The following is a 20,415-nucleotide window of genomic DNA, read 5'->3' as shown; positions in this document are numbered from 1 at the left end:
ACCAACGATAAACCCGTAATTTCCTCTGTGCAGTATCCTGCATTCAAATCTTGAACTTTCTCAGCAACTATATTGTTCCTGTCCATTATTGCTGTCACCATTAGAGGTTCATTCACCTCTGGCATAGGTGTCATCGTTGCTCTTTTTAAAAATAAAATAAAATAAATTTATGTCTGGGAATCTCTCTAAGGCAGGGTCCTTTGGATCTATTCCTGCAAATTAAACTCCGGTCCCATGCACCGCATCCTTGAAAGTTTTCTTACATGAAACTGGTTAAATCGCAGGTTTTTCACTAGGAAGTAACCTCGAAAAATTGTTTGCACCCATGAAGTCTTCTCGCCGTTCCACTGACGAGAAGATTGCTCGTAGGTGCTCCACGCTATGGCATTTTGCCATTTTGATAACTAGGACAACAATAAGAGAAATCCGTCCAGCCGCTGTAGCTGAATTTGTTAGTCTTCATTCTCCTGTGCTCTAGCACTTGCACTCCCTAGACCACTACCGTGTAGTTACATAGGGACAATCAATCTGTAGTGACCGGAATCTAGTAATGAATGGGGATCCCTGTCAATAAAAAATTGTGAAAATATATTCTTCCTTCTCTCACTCAATAGGTGTATCTAGTCTGATACGGTACAGTACAATGCGAGACAATGGAATGTAATGGGATGGATGGTAGAGGGCTACCTGCGCCCAAAAGCGATTATTCACTTGTCTCAATAATATCAATGGGGGAAAAAACAACAGAACTGGGTTTCGCTGCCTCTCCCACAAATACTTATACCACTAGCAAAAACCAAAATCATGTCAGTCTTCGTTTTCAGCATTTCTCTTGGAATAAGCCAATACTTGTCCCCCCATCTGCACAAATTTGAAGGAAACAAGGAAAACCGATATTTAGCCAAAGCCCGAAGGTCCAACTGCGTCAGAGATGCCTTGTCACTCTTAGAAAAAAATTGAAACCATCCCAGATTCTTTACTTAACGGCTTACTTCAGTAGCCCTTCTATTTTGCCAAAGGATAGCGCGAGTATCTATTGCCACTTCTCACATTGCATCTCAAACCACGAAAATTGTAAGCAAATTAAATCGAGTAATTCTATTCCCTATATTATAGGCTTGATTCTTTTCTTCTTTTTTCTAGAACTTATTTCAGCATCTAAAACATTCATGGCATTTCCAATAGAATTCACTTAAAATTTCCCAGACCAACCAGGCCCACCTCCTAAGAAGAACCTCAGACCATGGAGCACTTGACGAAGAAAATAGCTCGGTGGGTTAGTACTTTCCTACAGAACCATTTGAGAAGTGTACCAACAGACTCGGCAACATTTGAGAGAAAACCAGTCAATTGCAAGCTCGATAACAAACACAACCAATTTATGCACTGCACTATAATTTGTAAGATTGAAAATGAAGAAGAAATCACGAACGATGGACGATCATCAGCCTGGACTTTGTACATTTACATTTTCAGTCTATCTATACAGATAAATTTTACATACTACTACTGCTACTACTAAAACCAGCCCCGACCCAAATTTCTCAAGATTTGCCTTCATCAGCAGGAGAAGATAATTCATTAAGCAAACATTGGTACTGTAAATAAGCACTTCGATAAAATCAATAAACGGTATATTCACTTCATAAAAAAAGTTTGTTCCAACCTAAAAAATATGTATAACGCCTAGCGTATTGAACAATGATACTAGCAACCATAGCAGGTGTTTGATAAAAGTCTTAAGAGACTTGTCTCATGTATTCCATGTATATTCTTTGTCTCGGATGATACACAATAAATCACTACAGTGTACAAGTATTTATAGACTAAAAAATAGCCAGGTGTCTCAATGAGATTTAGCCACGTCTTGATTCCATTGGAGATGAATTTCATTCTTGAATAAGTACGGAGGCAGAGCATTGTGAGGACAAGGCAGAGCACTATGCAACGGATGACAGGTCCTTTCTTGTGTGCGTAGTGGTGGTGCTTGAGCAATGATTTTCTGTCTTAACATCCCCCCGCGATTCAAGCGGCACTGGAGTGAGAGTGAGGCTTGATCGTAGTTGTGAAAACCGAGCTGAAGACAATGGTTTAGTAAAAATGTCAGCAAGTTGATCTTTACTTGAAATGAATGAGACTTGGAGTGTTTTTGCAGCCACCCTCTCACGGACAAAGTGGAAGTCAAGTTCAACATGCTTGGTGTGAGCATGTAACACAGGATTTACAGAGAGATAAGTAGCCCCTAGATTGTCACACCATAGTGTGGGTGCTTCAACCAAAAAAATTCCAAGTTCTTGTAATAGAGATTGAAGCCATAAAACTTCACAAGTAGCATTAGCCACAGCTTTATACTCAGCTTCAGTGGAAGACCGAGCTATAGTGGGCTGTTTCTTAGACCCCCAAGAGATCAAGTGAGACCCAAAATAGATACAGAAACCTCCAGTAGACTTCCGGTCATCAGGGCACCCGGCCCAATCAGCATCAGAGAAGGCACACAGTTTAATTGGTGAATTTATGCAAAAGTAAAGACCCAAATGTTTAGTGGAGTTGAGATATCGAAGAATGCGTTTGACGGCTTGCCAGTGAGGCAATCGTGGATAATGCATGAATTGACACACTTTATTAACAGCAAAGGCAATATCTGGCCGAGTGAAGGTCAGATATTGCAAGCTTCCTACAATGCTCCTATACATGTGGGGATCCTCAAAGGCAGGGCCATCTAAGCTAGTTAATTTTTCAGAGGCCGAAATTGGAGTTGACACAGATTTGGATTGGTGCATATTTGTTTTGAAGAGAAGATCAGACACATATTTATTTTGGGAAAGAAAAATGCCAGAATCTGTATTCAACACTTCTATACCGAGAAAGTAATGTAGAGATCCAAGGTCTTTTTACAGGGAAGTGAATACGCAGAGCATTAACAAACTGAGTTATTAAAACTGGATTTGAGCCCGTAACAACGATATCATCAACATATATCAGCACATAAACACAATCTGAGTTATTTCTAAAAATAAATAGAGAGCTATCAGACTTGGATCCAATGAAACCGAAGTGAAGTAGTCGATCTGTGAGCTTGGAAAACCAAGCCCGAGGGGCTTGTTTCAAGCCATAGATCGACTTTTTCAACTTACAGACATGTTGAGGAAGATCCGGGTTGACAAACCCCGGAGGTTGCTGCATATATACGTCATCTTCAAGGTCTCCATGTAAGAATGCGTTCTGTATGTCCAGTTGGTGTAGATGCCATTTGTGAGTAACTGCAAGAGAAACGATTAGACGAATGGTGACCGGTTTTACAACCGGGCTAAAAGTTTCGCCATAATCCAAACCGGGCTGTTGGTGAAATCCCTTGGCCACAAGGCGAGCCTTGCGGCGTTCAAGGGTGCCATCAGCTCGTCTCTTGGATTTGAGAACCCATTTTGAGCCTAAAATATTGAAAGAAGGGGAGAATGGGACAAGATCCCATGTCCGGTTTTGGAGAAGAGCAGCAAACTCATCATTCATTGCTGCTCTCCATTCCGGAAACCGAGAGGCTTCAGTGAAATTTGAGGGTTCTTCTGGTATGGCAATGGAGGACGTGGTAAGGGAGAGGGACGATTTAAGTGGCCACGGAATGGTGCCGTCGGTGCGGATGAGGGGGCGATTGGATTGAGTCTTAGATCTTGTGAGCATAGGGTGATGAGGAAGAGGGGTTCCGATTGATGAAGAGGCACCGATCGATGGAGGGGCCGACGGGTTAGGGTTTGGAAGTTGGGAAGGGGATGAGGCTGGCGGCTGCGTGTTAGGGTTAGAAGTATCTGAAGGAAGAGGATTATGTTGTATGCGATGGGTCGGGTTAGATGGAGGGGTAGGGGAGCGGGCTAGGCTTGTGTCTGGTATGGGCTGTTCACAGGAATTGGGCCGAGAGCTTATGGGTGAGTGAGTGCAACCAGATGGCAGACTTGAAGATGGGCTGTGGTGTGGAGCTAAAGGGCTGGACACGGGCAAAGTGTGTGGCAGCTTTAAAAGGGTGGGTTGGGCCTGATCGGGCAGTGGAATTTTAGGAGAGTCCAAATTTGCTTGAGAAAGAAAGGGAAAGTGGGTTTCATCAAAAATAACATCTCGGGATATATACATGCGACCCGTAGGCAAATGAAGACACCGATATCCTTTATGGTCGGGGCTATAGCCCATGAAGACACAAAGTTGTGAACGGAACTCTATCTTATGACGGTTGAATGGTCGAAGATTGGGCCAACAGGCCACACCAAAAATACGTAAAGATTTGTAATCCGGAATTTTGTTAAATAAAATTTCAAAGGTGATTTATTACAAAGAATTTGTGTGGGCATACGGTTTATTAAATACACAGAAGTCTGAAAAGCTTCAGACCAGTATTTATGTGGTACTGAGGCATAAGCAAGTAATGAGAGCCCAGTTTCTACTATATGTCTGTGACGCCTTTCAACCGTGCCATTTTGGGCATGTGAGTAGGGACACGTAAGACGATGAGATATCCCATTTGTGGTGAGAATTTGAGCAAGAGGCCGAAATTCACCACCGTAATCGGATTGTACTGCTATGATATTGGTGGAAAAGGTATTGGAAACATAGCGTAAAAAGGCAGTAAAAATATTGTAAACATTAGACTTTGCTTGAAGAGGAAATAACCAAATAAATTTAGAAAAGTCATCAACAATTGAAAAATAAAAACGACAACCATCTGAGGAGAGCATAGGTGCAGGTCCCCAAACGTCTAAAAAAAGGAGTTCAAAAGGTTTATGAGACCTTGAAGGAGATGACAAGTGTGGTAAAGCATGAGCTTTAGCTTGTGAACACGCTGAACAGATGGATACAGGTGTCTTATTTGCTACGGGAAGCTGAAAATGCCGAAGAGTGAAATCTGTGATTCGGGAAGATGGATGACCAAGACGGGCATGCCAGTGTTGAGTGGAAGTACGTTCACCAAGGAAAGCACATGGAGTTGATGAAGGAACTGGGTTGGGCATAGGAAGGACATAGAGCCCATTCTTAACTGGTCCTTGAAGCAGCACCTCCTTGGTTTGTAAATCCTTCACAAAGAAACAAGTGGAGTGAAACTCAAAATATACAGAATTATCAGCACAAAATTGACGAACAGAAAGTAAATTTTTTGTAATAGAAGGAACATGCAAAAGTTGAGTAAGAAGATATTTGCCAGAAGAAGTTGCGAAGTGTGCTGAGCCAGTGTGTTGAATAGGAAGGGTCGTGCCATCTCCAATGCTAACTTGTTCAGGGCCCTGATAAGGCATAGAGTCTAAATTGAGGTTAGCAAAATTTGATGTGAAATGATTCGTAGCAGCTGTATCAGGAAACCAATAATTGGACGATGATTCGGAAGATGGTAGAGAGGTGAAATTAGCTGTAAGGGAGGAAGGAGGTGGGGCTTGGTAAGACTGATTTAGGCGATGATAACATGTGACAGCAGTATGGCCCACTTTGTGACATATTTGACATACGGATTTGGTAGAGTCTGGACGGGGAAAAAGACCGGGTTGATTAGACTGGGCCGAAGGGGGCCCATGGCCTCGTCCACGTCTTCCTCCACGGGAAGATGAGTTGCGGCCTCGTTGTGGATTACCATAGGCTCGGAAGGTGGCGTTTGCAGAGATGGGATTAAGGGAGAGTAGGGATTGATTTTGATGGACTAGCCGAGCTTCATGGTTTAGAAGGTAACCGAAGATCTGGTGAGCAGTGAGAGGCTCGGGCCGAGTGGTGATTGAGGAGATGACTGATTCATACTCAGTCCCTAATCCGGCCAGAAGGTAAACAATGAATTGGGCTTGAGAAAGAGGTTCGCCAGCAGCACTAAGAGAAGCCGAGAGGGATTGAGCTTTGTGATAGTAGTCGGTGATTGATTCAGCACCCTTCTTCAAGGTAGCTAGTGAAAAATGAGTTTGAAGAATATGAGCTGATGATTGGGCAGCATAAATATTCTCAAGTGTCGACCATATTTCATGAGAAGTTTGGCACTGAAGAACCTGGGAAAGGACCATCGGAGAGAGGGAGCTGGTGAGTGCCGAGACGATTAACTGGTCTTGTAGTACCCAGTGTTGATACTCAGGGTTCATAGCACCATTAATGGTTGCAGGAGGAGGGGGGAAGGTTCCATCAACGTAGGTTTCAAGTTGATGTCCTACCAAGAGAGGTACTATCTGAGCTTTCCAAAGGGGATAGTTATCACCGGAAAGTTTGATAGTGATGGAGTGATTGGCTGCCGTGACTATGGCAGTGTTAGGAGAGTTGGTATTCGAGACACTTGAGTTAGGAGTGTCTGTGTTGAGTTCTGGAGACGCCATAGAGGGCGATCAAGAACTGAGAGAAGATAGGAAAAAAAAAAAGAAGAAGAAGAAAAGAAACAGAGAGCACTTGGAGGACTGAAGGCGTTGGCCTTTAACCGGCTCTAGATACCATATTGAACAATGATACTAGCAACCATAGCAGGTGTTTGATAAAAGTCTTAAGAGACTTGTCTCATGTATTCCATGTATATTCTTTGTCTCGGATGATACACAATAAATCACTACAGTGTACAAGTATTTATAGACTAAAAAATAGCCAGGTGTCTCAATGAGATTTAGCCACGTCTTGATTCCATTGGAGATGAATTTCATTCTTGAATAAGTACGGAGGCAGAGCATTGTGAGGACAAGGCAGAGCACTATGCAACAGATTACAGGTCCTTTCTTGTGTCCGTAGTGGTGGTGCTTGAGCAATGATTTTCTGTCTTAACATAGCGGGATGTACAATTTAGCAAAACCAAACGACAAAAGGGAAGAAGAATAAGTTGAATTTGGTGTGGCATTTTGCTTTAGGCGTAAATCATACTCGTTGCCCACGAAGAGAGTTGTCGAGAACCAACCTCAAGCACCGAGCCAAGATGTCCAACTCCACAACACGTTGCTGCTGCCACCGCGTGTCGAAATCCGGCACCTTGGAAGATTTATTACCATCAGGATAAAGAAAACCCTGCCGAACAAGAACCGTCCGAATTTCCTTCAAACACCGATCAAACACATCCAACACGGTCTCGGCCGCCACCCTACCGATCCCACCACTCCCCAGACTACTACTCTGATGACCGAATATCACTTCCTCGCAATACCCAACATTCGCCTGGCCATGATGGCTGTTACCATCACCGTCGAGATTATGATTCTCATCATCCACATTAGCGAATTCGTTGACATGAACGTTTTGATTAGAGTGAGAACAAAAAGTAGGCAGGGTCGGCAAGAAGCTAGCCTTAATTCCAATCAAATTGTTCTCGCTCTTATTCTTCTCCTCTTTCTCCTTGCTACCAAAACCGCTCGAATTGTTACCGAACGGTGATGTGGACGAGAATTCGGGGCTCCAAAGCTTCTCGGCGAGCTCGTAGAGCGCCCGATCGTGCGGCGAGAGCATCGAAGAATTGAGCCCGCGGGCAAGGCGGGACGATAGGATCCGGAACTTCTTCTGCAGCCTACGGAGCTTCTTGGAGAGCTTGGACTTGGAGTAGGGCTGCGACATGGTATTCGAGAAGCGGTCGTAGAAGACGTGGAGGTCTCTGGGGAAGGAGAGGCCCTGGGGAGCGCAGTCTCGGAGGCCTCGGAGGAACCGAATCTCGTTGGGCTCGGTCCATAACCGGTGGAATTTGAATGGCGGTGGTTTCGCGTCGACGTGGTTTTCATCGAGGGTGGATTCGAGTTTAGTGGGGACGAAATGAAGATTAAGAGTAGGGTTAGAAAAGGAATCGGGGATTTTGCGTTTGATAGGGAGCTTGCGGGGAGAGGATTTGATGGAGATGGGGGAAGGATCTTGGGATTGGGGAGTAGTCGGGGTCGAGTCCATGGCTCTGGCCTAGTGGCCTGTAACGTGTTGGTCTGTGCCTTCGCAGTGCCCAAGGGCTCAACCCTGAGACTGTTTGTTCACTGTTTGCGCTGCCATTGGGAACATTGTATCGGATCGTGTAAAATTATTTTTATTATAAAATTTATTTAATATATTATATTATTTTTTTTTTTAAAGAAAACTAGCTTTTTATGAATATTTTTTTAAATATAATTGGAGAAAAATGAAAATATAATTTTTGTTGATGGTAATTAGCATGATCCATTATCAATGATTAATTTAGTATGCTACAAATGTCTACTTTTTAAAGAGACATATTAACGCTTATCCTAATTGATTGAAGAGAAATGATAATTGCAGTTGTAAGTGTGTAAGTACTGCACAATTATTTTGAAAAAAGTGAATAAGTATGAATTCACATAAAAAATAATTAATTTTTAATAATAAATCATATTTTTTTTAAAGTGACTGCACGACGCGACGTTTACATATTCCATAATTGTATCTAACATTACTTTTAGACAAATCTTGAAGGTCCAAAATCAATTCCAAAAGACGGCATAGATTTATACTTTTGAACCTAAAGTTGTGTTTGGTTCTTGAATCAAACTCAATTTATCTCAAACTAATTATTGATAGAACTTATTTTTTTTTCAATTTATCATAAAAAAATTAAACTCATATCAACTCACTTAATATATTTCGAGCTAAAAAGTTAAACCCATCTTAATAGAGTCTATAAAATACTACTTATTCACAATTCAACTCATCTCAAACATATTCTCGTGCGATTCAGAAATCTTAAACTCAAACAAACATCATCCAAGATTTCAAATATCAACTACCAAAATTAGAAAGTCATTTACCCATAATTTAAAAAATCAAGAGAGCATTAAACAATGAGATTTTGTATGGTTGCCTGGGTGCAATAACCTAATAGAACAGTGATTTCAATCCTTTTTTATATGGTATAGTAATCTAAAACTCTCAAATCCTCCTTAAATTTTTGAGGTGGCAGGGATCTGTCCACACAGGAATAAAATCATCCACATTTAATTATATAGACCTGTCAAAATGATATTGAAAAAAAAAAGGGGGATAAATACGCATGAAAAAGCCAAATCATGTACTAGTGTCCAAGTAGCAGGAAAAGGAATCACCGTAAGCTACACGTTTGGACGGACACCCAACATGGCATCTCCCGTTACCTTTATCTCTACCAGAACACAAGGTCTAGCTGCCAGCATCAGCCTAAATAGTTCTTCCCCAAACCTCATTCCAATGGCCTTCTCTGCAACCATCTCAAGTTGCCAGACTTCACCCTTTCTCAACAACCCCAGCAATGTCCTCGAAAACCTCTCTAGAATCCCATTTGTGCTCCTCAAACGTGTTCCTACGAAAACTAAAGCCACCCATATTGCAAAATCATCTCTGTTCCAACCACTACTTACTGAAGAAGTAATGACCAAGTCCCTGCAACAAACCCCTTTACACGCATCCCAATTCGAAGAATACATGGCCACGAAGGCAAAAAACGTGAACAAAGCATTGGGTGAGGCCGTGCCTCTGCAACATCCCTTGAAAATCCACGAGGCGATGAGATACTCGCTTCTTGCCGGTGGAAAGCGTGTCCGTCCGATTTTATGCATTGCTTCGTGTGAATTGGTGGGAGGGGATGAGTCCTTAGCGATGCCGATTGCTTGTGCTGCCGAGATGATCCACACCATGTCACTAATCCACGATGATCTTCCTTGCATGGACAACGATGGTCTTCGGCGCGGTAAGCCCACAAACCACAAGGTTTTCGGCGAAGAAACTGCTGTCTTAGCCGGTGATGCACTCCTATCCCTTGCCTTCCAACACGTAGCAGCCAAGACCACAAAAGTTTCTCCCGACCGCGTCATCCAAGCCATTGCAGAGCTGGGCTCAGCAGTCGGCTCAGAAGGGCTTGTGGGGGGGCAATTAATGGACCTTTGTAGCGAGGGAACAGAGGTGAGTTTGAGTGAGTTGGAGTACATTCATGTCCATAAAACAGCGAAGCTCCTGGAGGCTTCAGCTGTGTGTGGGGTGATAATGGCAGGTGGGAACGTGATTGAGATAGAGAGGGTGAGGAATTATGCGAGGTGTGTAGGGCTGTTATTTCAGGTGGTGGATGATATTTTGGATGTGACAAAGTCGTCGGAGGAGCTGGGAAAGACAGCCGGGAAGGATTTGGCAAGCGACAAGGCTACATATCCTAAGCTAATGGGCATCGACAAGGCCGACAAGTTTGCCCGCATACTGGCGGATCAAGCAATGCAAGAGCTTGCCTACTTCGAACCCACAAAAGCTGCCCCCTTGTGCTATTTAGCTGACTACATTGCCAATCGGAAGAATTAGGGGGCCCACTTTCATGGCTGCTTTAGATTTTTATGTCACAAAATTGCTGGTTGCTCGAGCCTTAAGATTTTTAGCACTTATTGTGCACAACTCTTGGGGATGTAATATATTTATTGGTTAAAGCACACATGGTACTTCAAATCTATGTTAAATCAAGCAATTTTTTCTTTATGTTAGATATAATTGAAGTTATACTCCTATTTGTCTTCTCTCTCTCTTCCTTCAAGATAGAAAATACCTAACTCCATTGCTGTACTAACCAGATCAGCCACCCAAACAGTAATCAATGATCGAGAGAAGAAGTGGGTCCGTTGTGACCCATTAATGGCTTTCGGTGGCTCCCGAAATGTTTATCTAAAAATAATAGGATTTTGAAAACCCACATGGATGATGACCTCTCTCTCTCTCTCCAAATTCCATCGCAACTCTCTGCACCAATGACTAGGGTATGCGCGGTTTTCAGAATTTACAAGGCCTGAAGTACTCTTCCCCGTCTTTTTTTTTTTAATAGATAATAATACTCTTTTATATGCATGATCAATAGTCACCATGTTCCTCGCTCCCCACATTTTGGTAAATATAAATGGAGGCGAATCTGGAAATAGATAAAGAATAAACGCATTTACTTATCGAAAATAATAATAATAAAGAAGTGTTTCCATGATACATGTAAAGAAGGTAACGGGTTTATACCTGCGCAGTCCAACACACAGCTACACACAATTTAACCCAATATATACAAACATATTCATACATGTCAAGAAGGTTATGGGTTTAGACCTGCAAAGTCCAATACACATGCTACAGAAAATTTAACCCAAGACTTTGGGACGCCAACCCGCAATTACATCCTCTGGCAGTGCACGTGTTTTAATAAATGAATCCCTTGAGAAGATAGCCTGCATGGCACGAACTCGGCATTCTTAGGATTGGAGAATATCTATGTGAACTAATAGATACTATGAAACACCATTGCTAGAGATGGATAGATAGATAGATAGCATTTACAATATTTTTGCTTATATTGGGCATACCTTCATGTAAGACTTTGCGTGGGGAAGAGAATCTGGAACTGACCAATTCTTGTAATGCCCCAAAGCAATCTCTAGATGATGCAGCTTGGGTCCAAGTGAAAAGTCTCCAGCAGAAACATCTTTCCCATTGACAAAAGGACCCTTCAGGGTAACAACCAATTACATTGAAGTGTCGGGAGATAACATTTATCAGTTAAATTTGGTTTATGCAGACATGCCCCTAAATCAAGATCAAGTTTCATAATAGACACAAATTTCAGTAGCAGAGGTAGCGGGTGGTGGACTATAGATTATAAAAAGAAAAAGAAAAAACCCTAGATGATTAAATTAGAATCAGCCGCTTACGATTAAATTTGGTTTAATTGATTGGCTTCACTGGCTACCACATCAATGGTATTACGTTAGTGTTGCACATAAGGTGTTATGAGTAGAATTTTCCTTTGCAAATACTCAATCTTTGAAGTTTGCACTCTAGCATGACAGGGCCTGGATGATGAAAAAAAGTTCTAGTGATATCTTCTGGCCATTAATGTCTGAGAAAAAAATTATTGTAGTGACTAGAAAATGACTGTTTATAAATAACTTAATTTCCTTATAAATAACTCCCATTGCATTTTCATATGTGAATCTTGATGGCCAGATAACATGTTCTCAAAAAATAAAAATTGAAGATACTACACTGACACAACTGAATAGACCGTTATCACCATTTGACAAGCATTCCACATGTTCCATGGCCCCAAGGGCTGTACAAACATTTTCGTTCAAAAAATCACTAGACATCATATATAATGGACAACAAAGTTCTGTAAATGGAAGCTGATCCAAACATAATGCAACATTTATTTTAATAAAAGTTCATTGAAAATGCTGTCCTAAAAAAGAGAATTACGACTAGCTAGATAGGAAAAAATTGAAAATGAGTATAGAGCACTCACATTTTCTTTAATATAGTCGTTAAAAGAACTGAGTTCGTTGAGCAACACTTTCTCTGTTCCGTCACTGGGGTCTTTGCTTTTGAGAAAACCAATAAATGTGGAGAAGATCTTTGACCCACTACAAGACAGCATTTAAAATAACTCTCCTTTATCCCTCACTTTGTAACTCCAAACAATTTAGAAACATGACAAGACATAACACTTAAAACCATCTAATAGACATCTAACACCTAACGAGAATGGACTGATTTAATCAATTTACATTTTGTAAATATCACAATCGCACCTACACATGCATGCTCACACACATATAAAAGTGTAATGTTACAAACTGAAAGAAACTGGAGCTCTCACTGAACAAAACATCATGTAGAAATGGTGATCATATTCTCAAATGTCACAATAAAATAACATAATAAAAGGCAAACTAATACGGTGTTCAGCATCACATAGTTATAATAGAAACATCTTCGGAGTTGTACATGTAGGATACAGCTGAAAATATTTACTTAAAAATAATGCCTCTATTTAAGCTAATTGACGAAAATTAGAATTAATAAACTCCACGCTGGCTTCCAATTCCAATTAGTAATAAATCTCTATTAAAGTACCAACAGTTTCACTGAAGATCACAAATATTAAAGGAAAAATATGACGATTAAAGGAGCAGATCACATGTTTTCATTGAATTATCGATGGCAACTCGACTCTAGGGTTGCTGGGAGATGAATAACCAAGAAACATCATTGAGTAAAGAGTTTTTTTTTTTTTTTTTTTTTTTTAAGAATTGAGTAAAGAGGTATCACCCACAAGGTTTCAAAAGGATAGTGGAAATTGTGCCCAAGGACCTTAAAAAATGCTTCAATGACGCTGACCTCCAATTACATTTCCATAAATCCAATATAAAAATATATATAAATAAAAGCTTAGCTATATGTTTTATTTCAAAATTAAATTTTCTTTTTATGGGTAAAGGATAAAGAGTCGTTTTAAATTATTTCATAATTCCATTTTCAGCACCTTAGCGGTAAGATCTAGCATCACTTACCCCTGAACATCAAAGCCTTTTTTTTTTTGGGAAAAAAAAAAAAAAAAAAAAAACTATGCAAACTGTAGCTGGGGCAGGTCATCCTCACCTTCAATCACATGCTCGTGGATGATAAAGATAAGATGAATTTAGTAATAAAGCATTCTTGTAGGTGCCCAATGTTTCTCTAGGCCACGTAACTGCAACCATTATTTATAATCTCCCTTTGAAGAGAGCAAGAGATAGAGGGATAGCTTGCCATTTTGCTACTACAACAATCCCTATTGTCTGAACCAAAAAGGTATCTGGTGATCAATTTGGAGACTTTTACACGTTTACTTTTTGGAGCCAGGAAGTCAAATGCAGGTTTCATAAAATTACTATGATACACTTACCGAACATAGATATATATATAAATATTTATATATAATACTTATGTATATATAAAATTACCATTATGCACTTTGATGGGTGAAAAGCACTGAAGGTTTGAAGTAGTTTCTAGTGATGAGTAAGTCTGAAAATAAGTTTACAGCATAAACCACTGAATATAAAAGCATACACTGAAGCCTTCTCGGGAGGGGTTCCCAGTGGTGGATTAGGGTACTTTTCTTCTAGTGCTTGTGTAATCACATCTGAATCTGGCATCCACTTCTCATCAAGTTTAATTACAGGAACTTTACCTCCTGGATTAATTTTTAAGAACCTAGATAAGAAAAAAAAATTGACAAGTTATTAGAGGTAAAGAAAAATCACAAGACAAAAGCATTTGATGTTATACTAAAGCGCTACTAGATTATGGTCTTATGGGTGCATGTGTATATGTAACTTATACGACTAGTTTTTTTACCAAATAGATGTTCCATCCTCTATATGAACATTTTGTTTTTTTGGGGAAAAAGAAAGGTCGATATAATGCAAAGAGATAAAATCAGATCATTACCATGCGGGCTTGTGAGCCAAATCTACCAACTTGAGGTCATAAGGGAGATGCTTTTCCTCCAAAGTCAGCAATACCCTTTGGCAAAAGGGACCTGTGAAAAAAAGTTAGGAGTATCATCAAATAACTTCCCATGCACCATGTTTTAACTAAGGGGGGATTATGGTAGACAGATATGCGGGACTGTTTTGGTTGTAGGCAGCCAAAACAGGCTTGCAATTGGTTCCCTACATAACATAACAGGAAAATTCTCTAAGCTTACCTTTTGGTGCAATTTGGCCCATTTATGCACTTTGTCTTCTCATTTTTCTGCTGGATCGATCTCAATTTCAGTTGAAATGGCTTGAGTAATGGGTGAGAAAAAGCAATTTTTTCTATTGTGAAATTCGTGGCTGTATTTAACCCTTATTACCATGTAGATTTGAAATGATCAAGTATAAGATGTTATTGATCATTTCAAATGCATGGTACTAAAATTTATAAACGCCAGAGAAAATAAATTTCCCCCATCTAAAATTTATCACCAATGGGCGAAAGTAAGAAATATAAAAAGAACTCACACTTTCACAGATTTTACAGAAGATCCATAAACCAAAGCCGATCAATGTATAAAATACATCACACACGCATCCATTAAAATTTATCAGAAATTAAAAGTGAAAGTTTTTTTATATTTATTTATTAAGGTAACTAAAGTAGTACAGATTGTACTGAAAAAACAGATAAATATTTCCAACATAATACAACATCTTATTAAATACGCAATTTGACTATCTTTCCGGCAATAATCTCGGCAAGCAAACATACAGCAAGGCTTCTAAGAAGCTCATTCTCCTTTTCTTTTCTTCGTTTTTCAGCATTTTCTCAGTAACCAAACAGAGTAAGGGGGTAGAGAGAGAGAGAGATCTTACAGTCGCCGAGCTTGTTGGGGGCAGTGACGGAAGCTTTAACGCAGATTTCAAGAGGGTTGGAAGACGGAGCAGAAGACATGGAGACGGTGAGGGCTCTTCTGATACCGTGGGGTCCAACGTGGTTGTTGAAGCCGTTGGACGATACATGGGCGCTTCGGGAAAGCCGGAGATTGAAGACGCCGACGTGTCTAACGGTCGATGAGAACGAACACGTTGTGGGTTGGATTTTGGCAGTCGACATTGTCTGAGACTCGATAGAATTTGTTCCTTGCTTATGTCGCAAAACATGAAACTCCCGAGCTTTTAACACTTCTAGCAACCGAATCCGGTCGGAGTCCCGGTTTTGTTGGACGATTGGAATCCGATTGTTGGACGATCTATTTCGCAACCGAATCCGATTGGGGTCCTGCTTTTGTAAGCAAGAAGCCTGGTTTCATTTTAGACTAAATAAATAAATAAACTTGGTTTAGACTCATGCTATTTATAGGTTGACACACTTCTTATCCTAAAATTCATTGCTTTTTATAAAATAAATTTAAATATAATTTTATATAAACTAAAATCGCAAATTTTCATATTCGTCAATAAACAAACTTTATAATAAATTTATCCAATTTTAAGTTAACTCATAGTATTATTTACAATGTTATTTATTTTTTAAAATAATTATATTTAAAGATATGTACACCACATATTATTTGACATAATTTAATTTAAAAATTAATTTTTAAAATTGAAATCTTATAAATAAAAGAAAAATTCTATTCATTATCTATTTTCTTTTCGGTTCATAATGTACTAGTAGATGATAGGTGAATGAATAAAATATAATAAATAGTTTTGCTTGCAGACTTTGTTACATACAGTCGCCACATACAGTCGGTGTGCAGTCGGCTGTACGGAATGAATAAAAAAAAATTATAAAAAATTTTTTTTATATTCAAGGGGATCTACATGAATTATAAAGAGTTATAAAAATAATTTTTTTTTTATATAGATCCCGTATTAATTTTTTTTTACAGCAGACTGCACGCCGATTGTAAAAAGTATTTCTCTTTACTAAATTACAAACAGGGTGTGCAAGTAAAGGGTAACCGGCTGTATATTCTATCTTACGTGAAATAAAAAAAATAAAAATGTTGAATGCAACTAACATGCGTAACCAGTGCGTAACGGTGTCCTACATGGACTAATAAAACGGTGCGTTTTCATTCTACATCCACTCCACTTCGCCTATTCCCCTTCTCTTCTCCCACTAATCCTTTCCTTTACCCTCCTCCTTCTCCACTCCCCTTCTCTCCTACTCTTTCACATTCTCCTTCTCACCCTTCCTCTTCACAAGATCAGGTTCGTGCTCTATTGCAAACTGGTAAGTTCTGTTGGGACCAACAGCCTGATTATAGTGTGTACAAAAAAGTAGCCTTGGCCATGAGATTCTAGAGGTTCTCTCTCTCTCTCTCTCTGTCTCTCTCTCTCTCTCTCTCTCTCTCTCTCTCACACACACACACACACAAGCACATATTTAGATCCACAAGTAGTCTCCGGCCTGTTAGATTTTAGCACGGACGATTCTCTAAAAGTGTTGCTTTTACACCAACAATGGATCTGAAATGTGAACAAGGTGAAGAAAGATTATGTAAAATTTAATATCCACTTGTGAATTTTATCATGCACATTTAAAAGCTGTTTTAATGCACCATATATATATATATGGTGCATTAGGATTGTAACACGTGTATCGGATCCAATGGCTCAGCTCATATACTCGGATTAAAGGCACAAGCTCCTCACGTGCCTGTTAAAGGCAGATTTAAGCTTCACGGGGCCAGTTCGAGCCACGAGCCCTTCATGCACTTAAACACAAAACAAACCATTAGTAAATAAAATAACCAGCAGATAAGAAAATAATAAAAATGATTTGACATACATATTACACCAACGCTAAAAAAGTATTACACCTCTAGAACTAGTTATAATCTAGTATTGACAATTTGACATGGGAGACATGCAAAACCCTTACAAGGTTGTTTCTAAGTTGGCTGAAATCGATGGTCTTGAAAGAAAGCCTTCAGTTAGAATCTGTAACTGTATAAAGATTTGATGGGGAAATGTTCGTGCCTATATTATGGTGGGAATTAGTTATGTCAACCCTTCTTGAATAAGACAACCCCAATAGTTTGTTCATGTGTCGCAGGTGAAAAATGAGACTCATGCTTTGTGAACTTGGCACCGTAATCAAGATGAAAAATGCTAAATGCAACTGGTGTGTGTGAGCTACTCAGTCTTCAGCGACGACACTCACGACAAAGAGAAGGAAGCTTAGCTTTCGTGAGTACAACGACACCAAGGGTGATACCCATGAAGACGAATGTGCAGCATTTCAGCCTATAGCGAGCTCACTCATCGACAATGAAGAGAATGAAACTCCAACCACGAAGACACCCATGAAGGACCTCGGGGCACCCACGAACACACCCATGAACAAAGACGAAGACTTCTAGGCTCTACATGTCTTCCTCTTTTCAGCTATGGAAGACGAAGACAAGCTCAAGATTTTTCAGAAGAACACCCACAAACAATTTTTCAGACAAAGCACATGAAGGAGCCGCTGCATTTCCTTTCCCCTTTCTTCTTCTTCTAATTTTTGTTTTCTTTCTAATTTTGTTGTTTTTCATTTTTTTAATTCAGCTGATGTGGCCTGCACGCTTACTCTGCGATTACACGCTTCGATTGTATGCAGAAGAACTAATAAAAATACAACAAAACAACAAAAAATAAAAAGTAAATAAAGAAAAATAAGCCATACTTCTTTAGTGAGTGGGTGAGTAGCAGAGTTTTCTTCTTCGACGAGAATGACAATGTAAAGCATAGTTATCTCAAATCTTTCACTTTTGCCTCTCTCTTTCTCTTTCACCTTTTTCTTTCCATGGTGGTCGGACTTTGCGCCCCCGAGACCCATAAAACCTTTCGTCTCTGCCAACACTCCCACCTCATACAAAAACCCACTCCCCTCTTCACTCCCTCAGTTCTCCGTCACAGAACAATTCATAAATCCCAAAGGAAAACATTCTTCATTGTCTATGTCATCATGGAGAACCAAAAACAAAGTAGTCAACTGGGGACTCTTAAAGATGAAATCCAGGGCTTGTCCCTCTAGAACGTCGGCCAAGAAGCAAACCTATCAAAGTAATTCACCGTGAGAAAAATGGTCAAAGTAGAGAACCCATAATGCAGTTTAACCCTTAAAATCCAATCCACAACCTCTTTCCAAGCCACCATTAGAGGCTCATCTAAGATCAGACTCCTCTGACACACATAGGTTTCTCCTTCTTTAGAGAATAGGGACACAAGCTCATCATCATCTCGTGCCAAACGAACCATAAAAGTGAGTGCTTTTTCATTGTCTTATTAGTGTTCTCATTCCCATCTTCCTCAATACTATTCTCTTCCTAAAACTCTCATCCTCACAAAATAGAGCATCAAGCAGCATTGGAGGGCTTTGTAGCCTTCGGGTTTCAAGTTCTTGTAGAGCCATCTTCTTATGAGAAGAAGAGATTGAGACCTCAGCTCATTATACAATTAAAAGTTACTTGGACTTAGACCCATATCAATGTTCATCCTCCGCATATGTTTGTAAGAGAGTGAGAGTGAGCCAAATGAAGTAAGTAGAGAAATGATTTTATCTGAGAAGCCTTTTACTCCTTTCCTTTCCTGTGCATTATTTTTTTTTTCGATTTTGACATGACCTGGAGATCAGGCCTTGGAGAGGAGTGGGAGCACAAAGTGGAGAAGATTCGATTCGAAGAAGGAAGGGGAGAAGATAAGCCTCGTAAAAAAGATGGGAGAAAATGAAAATGAAAGTGAAGATAGTCTCAATTATCTAATACTAAATCATGAATTGATGAAAAAATAATGAAAATTGAGATGATAAATAGTATTACTCTAAATAAAATTATATGATAATATGTAGTGTAAATACTCCCAATATATAGTACAAATATGACAATAAGAAGATGGTTTTAGGCCCCTCCGAGCCTCATGTCTAGTTATAGGGTTTGAGCCCAATAAGCCCCGTTCACCTTTCAACACAAACTCTATTTGGGGATCTCGGCCACTTGAGTAAAAATTGACCACTTGTTTTTTCTACACATCTACGATTCTAAAATAGGAGCCTTGCGTCTTGAGTGGCAGCAAGCCCAATATTCCACCAGATTTGTAAGCTTCCATTATCTTGGCCCAAAAGGTGTCCTTTTTTAGAAAAAAAAAAAAAAAATCTATTTATTATTATTTTTATTATCATTCTCTCAATATTTTTTTGATATGGTATTAAATGAAAAGTCAACAAGTAAAATATAATAAATATTTTTCAATCATTTAATATTATATCATGATATGATAAGATGATAATGGTAAAAAAGATGATGAGTAATATTACTCTTTATAAAAATAGAAGTGTAAGGTCTATAATGATATTTTATACAAAAAAAATTACAAACTGGTATGGTTTAATTTAGTTTAGTCTATCATATATGCTTTACAATAAAAAGAATTTTAGAATCTAATGGAGCACGTTAAACTACATCAGTTTGTAAACATCCTTGTGTTGACCAAACATTTCTCTTTAGAAAATCTTTAGGTTGGTTTATAACAATTGATCACCCAATTTTTGCAAATTGTCATCGTATGATTTTACTATAATACCATGATATGTATAACTTTTAAATTAAAGAACTAAATGTACGTGCAAAAGATAATGGGAAATCCTAATTAGATGGTAATCAAATATTTGAATCTAAAAGTGACAAATCTTGATATGGAAAAATAATCCGTACCATTGAATCTGAAAACAATGGTCGCTCTTTGAAGTATATTATATCCTTCAGATCAATTCTAAGAAATCAAGTCAGCAACATTAATCTGATTAAACTCAAATAGGATCGAAGAGATGTTGGTTCAATGTGAAATTTGGTAAATCTGGAAGCTTGTGTACGTCTTTAAAAGAGCAATGAGGGTTCACTTAATAAAATAGATCTAGAAATTATATATATTAAGTTATAATATCGAGGAGAATTTAAAAAAAAAAAAAGAGAGAGATTAGAATTAATTGATGTGATAGGGGTACTGCAGTTTCTATATATGTTCAGGTGGTTTTCAGCTCCTGCCCATTGGTTCAAAACCATTTGCAGAAACCTGGAACTCATGAGCTCAAAATCGCAACGAAAGGCACGTGGGATATTCTGTTTGAATGAAGCGCCAACCACCCTTGAGAGGGTCCATGTCTCTTTCCCTTTAATACGTGTGGACCAAATTAAGCTGTCTGAACGATAGTAGCACA

General features: G+C 39.2%; 3 protein-coding genes across 3 annotated transcripts; 1 reads left to right on the top strand and 2 right to left on the bottom strand.

Moving 5' to 3' along the window:
• Positions 1–1,581: 1,581 nt before the first annotated feature.
• Positions 1,582–7,961, bottom strand: LOC122303477 (probable transcription factor At3g04930). The gene is made up of 2 exons (XM_043115276.1): positions 6,755–7,961; positions 1,582–1,686 (listed from the first exon to the last, which is right to left on the bottom strand). Exon 1 carries the CDS (start codon positions 7,849–7,851, stop codon positions 6,844–6,846), a length of 1,008 nt encoding a protein of 335 aa, XP_042971210.1. The 5' UTR covers positions 7,852–7,961; the 3' UTR covers positions 1,582–1,686; positions 6,755–6,843.
• A 1,066-nt stretch (positions 7,962–9,027) lies between these two features.
• Positions 9,028–10,422, top strand: LOC122302888 (geranylgeranyl pyrophosphate synthase, chloroplastic/chromoplastic-like). The gene has a single exon (XM_043114345.1). The coding sequence runs from the start codon at positions 9,043–9,045 to the stop codon at positions 10,228–10,230; it is 1,188 nt and encodes a 395-aa protein (XP_042970279.1). The 5' UTR covers positions 9,028–9,042; the 3' UTR covers positions 10,231–10,422.
• A 434-nt stretch (positions 10,423–10,856) lies between these two features.
• On the bottom strand, positions 10,857–15,538 carry LOC122302890 (glutathione S-transferase DHAR3, chloroplastic-like). The gene is made up of 6 exons (XM_043114346.1): positions 15,081–15,538; positions 14,173–14,263; positions 13,792–13,935; positions 12,203–12,320; positions 11,265–11,405; positions 10,857–11,129 (listed from the first exon to the last, which is right to left on the bottom strand). The coding sequence occupies exons 1-6, from the start codon at positions 15,319–15,321 to the stop codon at positions 11,043–11,045; spliced, it is 822 nt and encodes a 273-aa protein (XP_042970280.1). The 5' UTR covers positions 15,322–15,538; the 3' UTR covers positions 10,857–11,042.
• Positions 15,539–20,415: the final 4,877 nt, after the last annotated feature.

This window comes from Carya illinoinensis, chromosome 3 (genome assembly GCF_018687715.1).
Source record: "Carya illinoinensis cultivar Pawnee chromosome 3, C.illinoinensisPawnee_v1, whole genome shotgun sequence".
In the NCBI taxonomy this organism is placed as follows: domain Eukaryota; kingdom Viridiplantae; phylum Streptophyta; class Magnoliopsida; order Fagales; family Juglandaceae; genus Carya; species Carya illinoinensis.
Note: the sequence above shows the minus strand (reverse complement) of the source record. Positions and strands in the feature narration are given on the sequence as shown.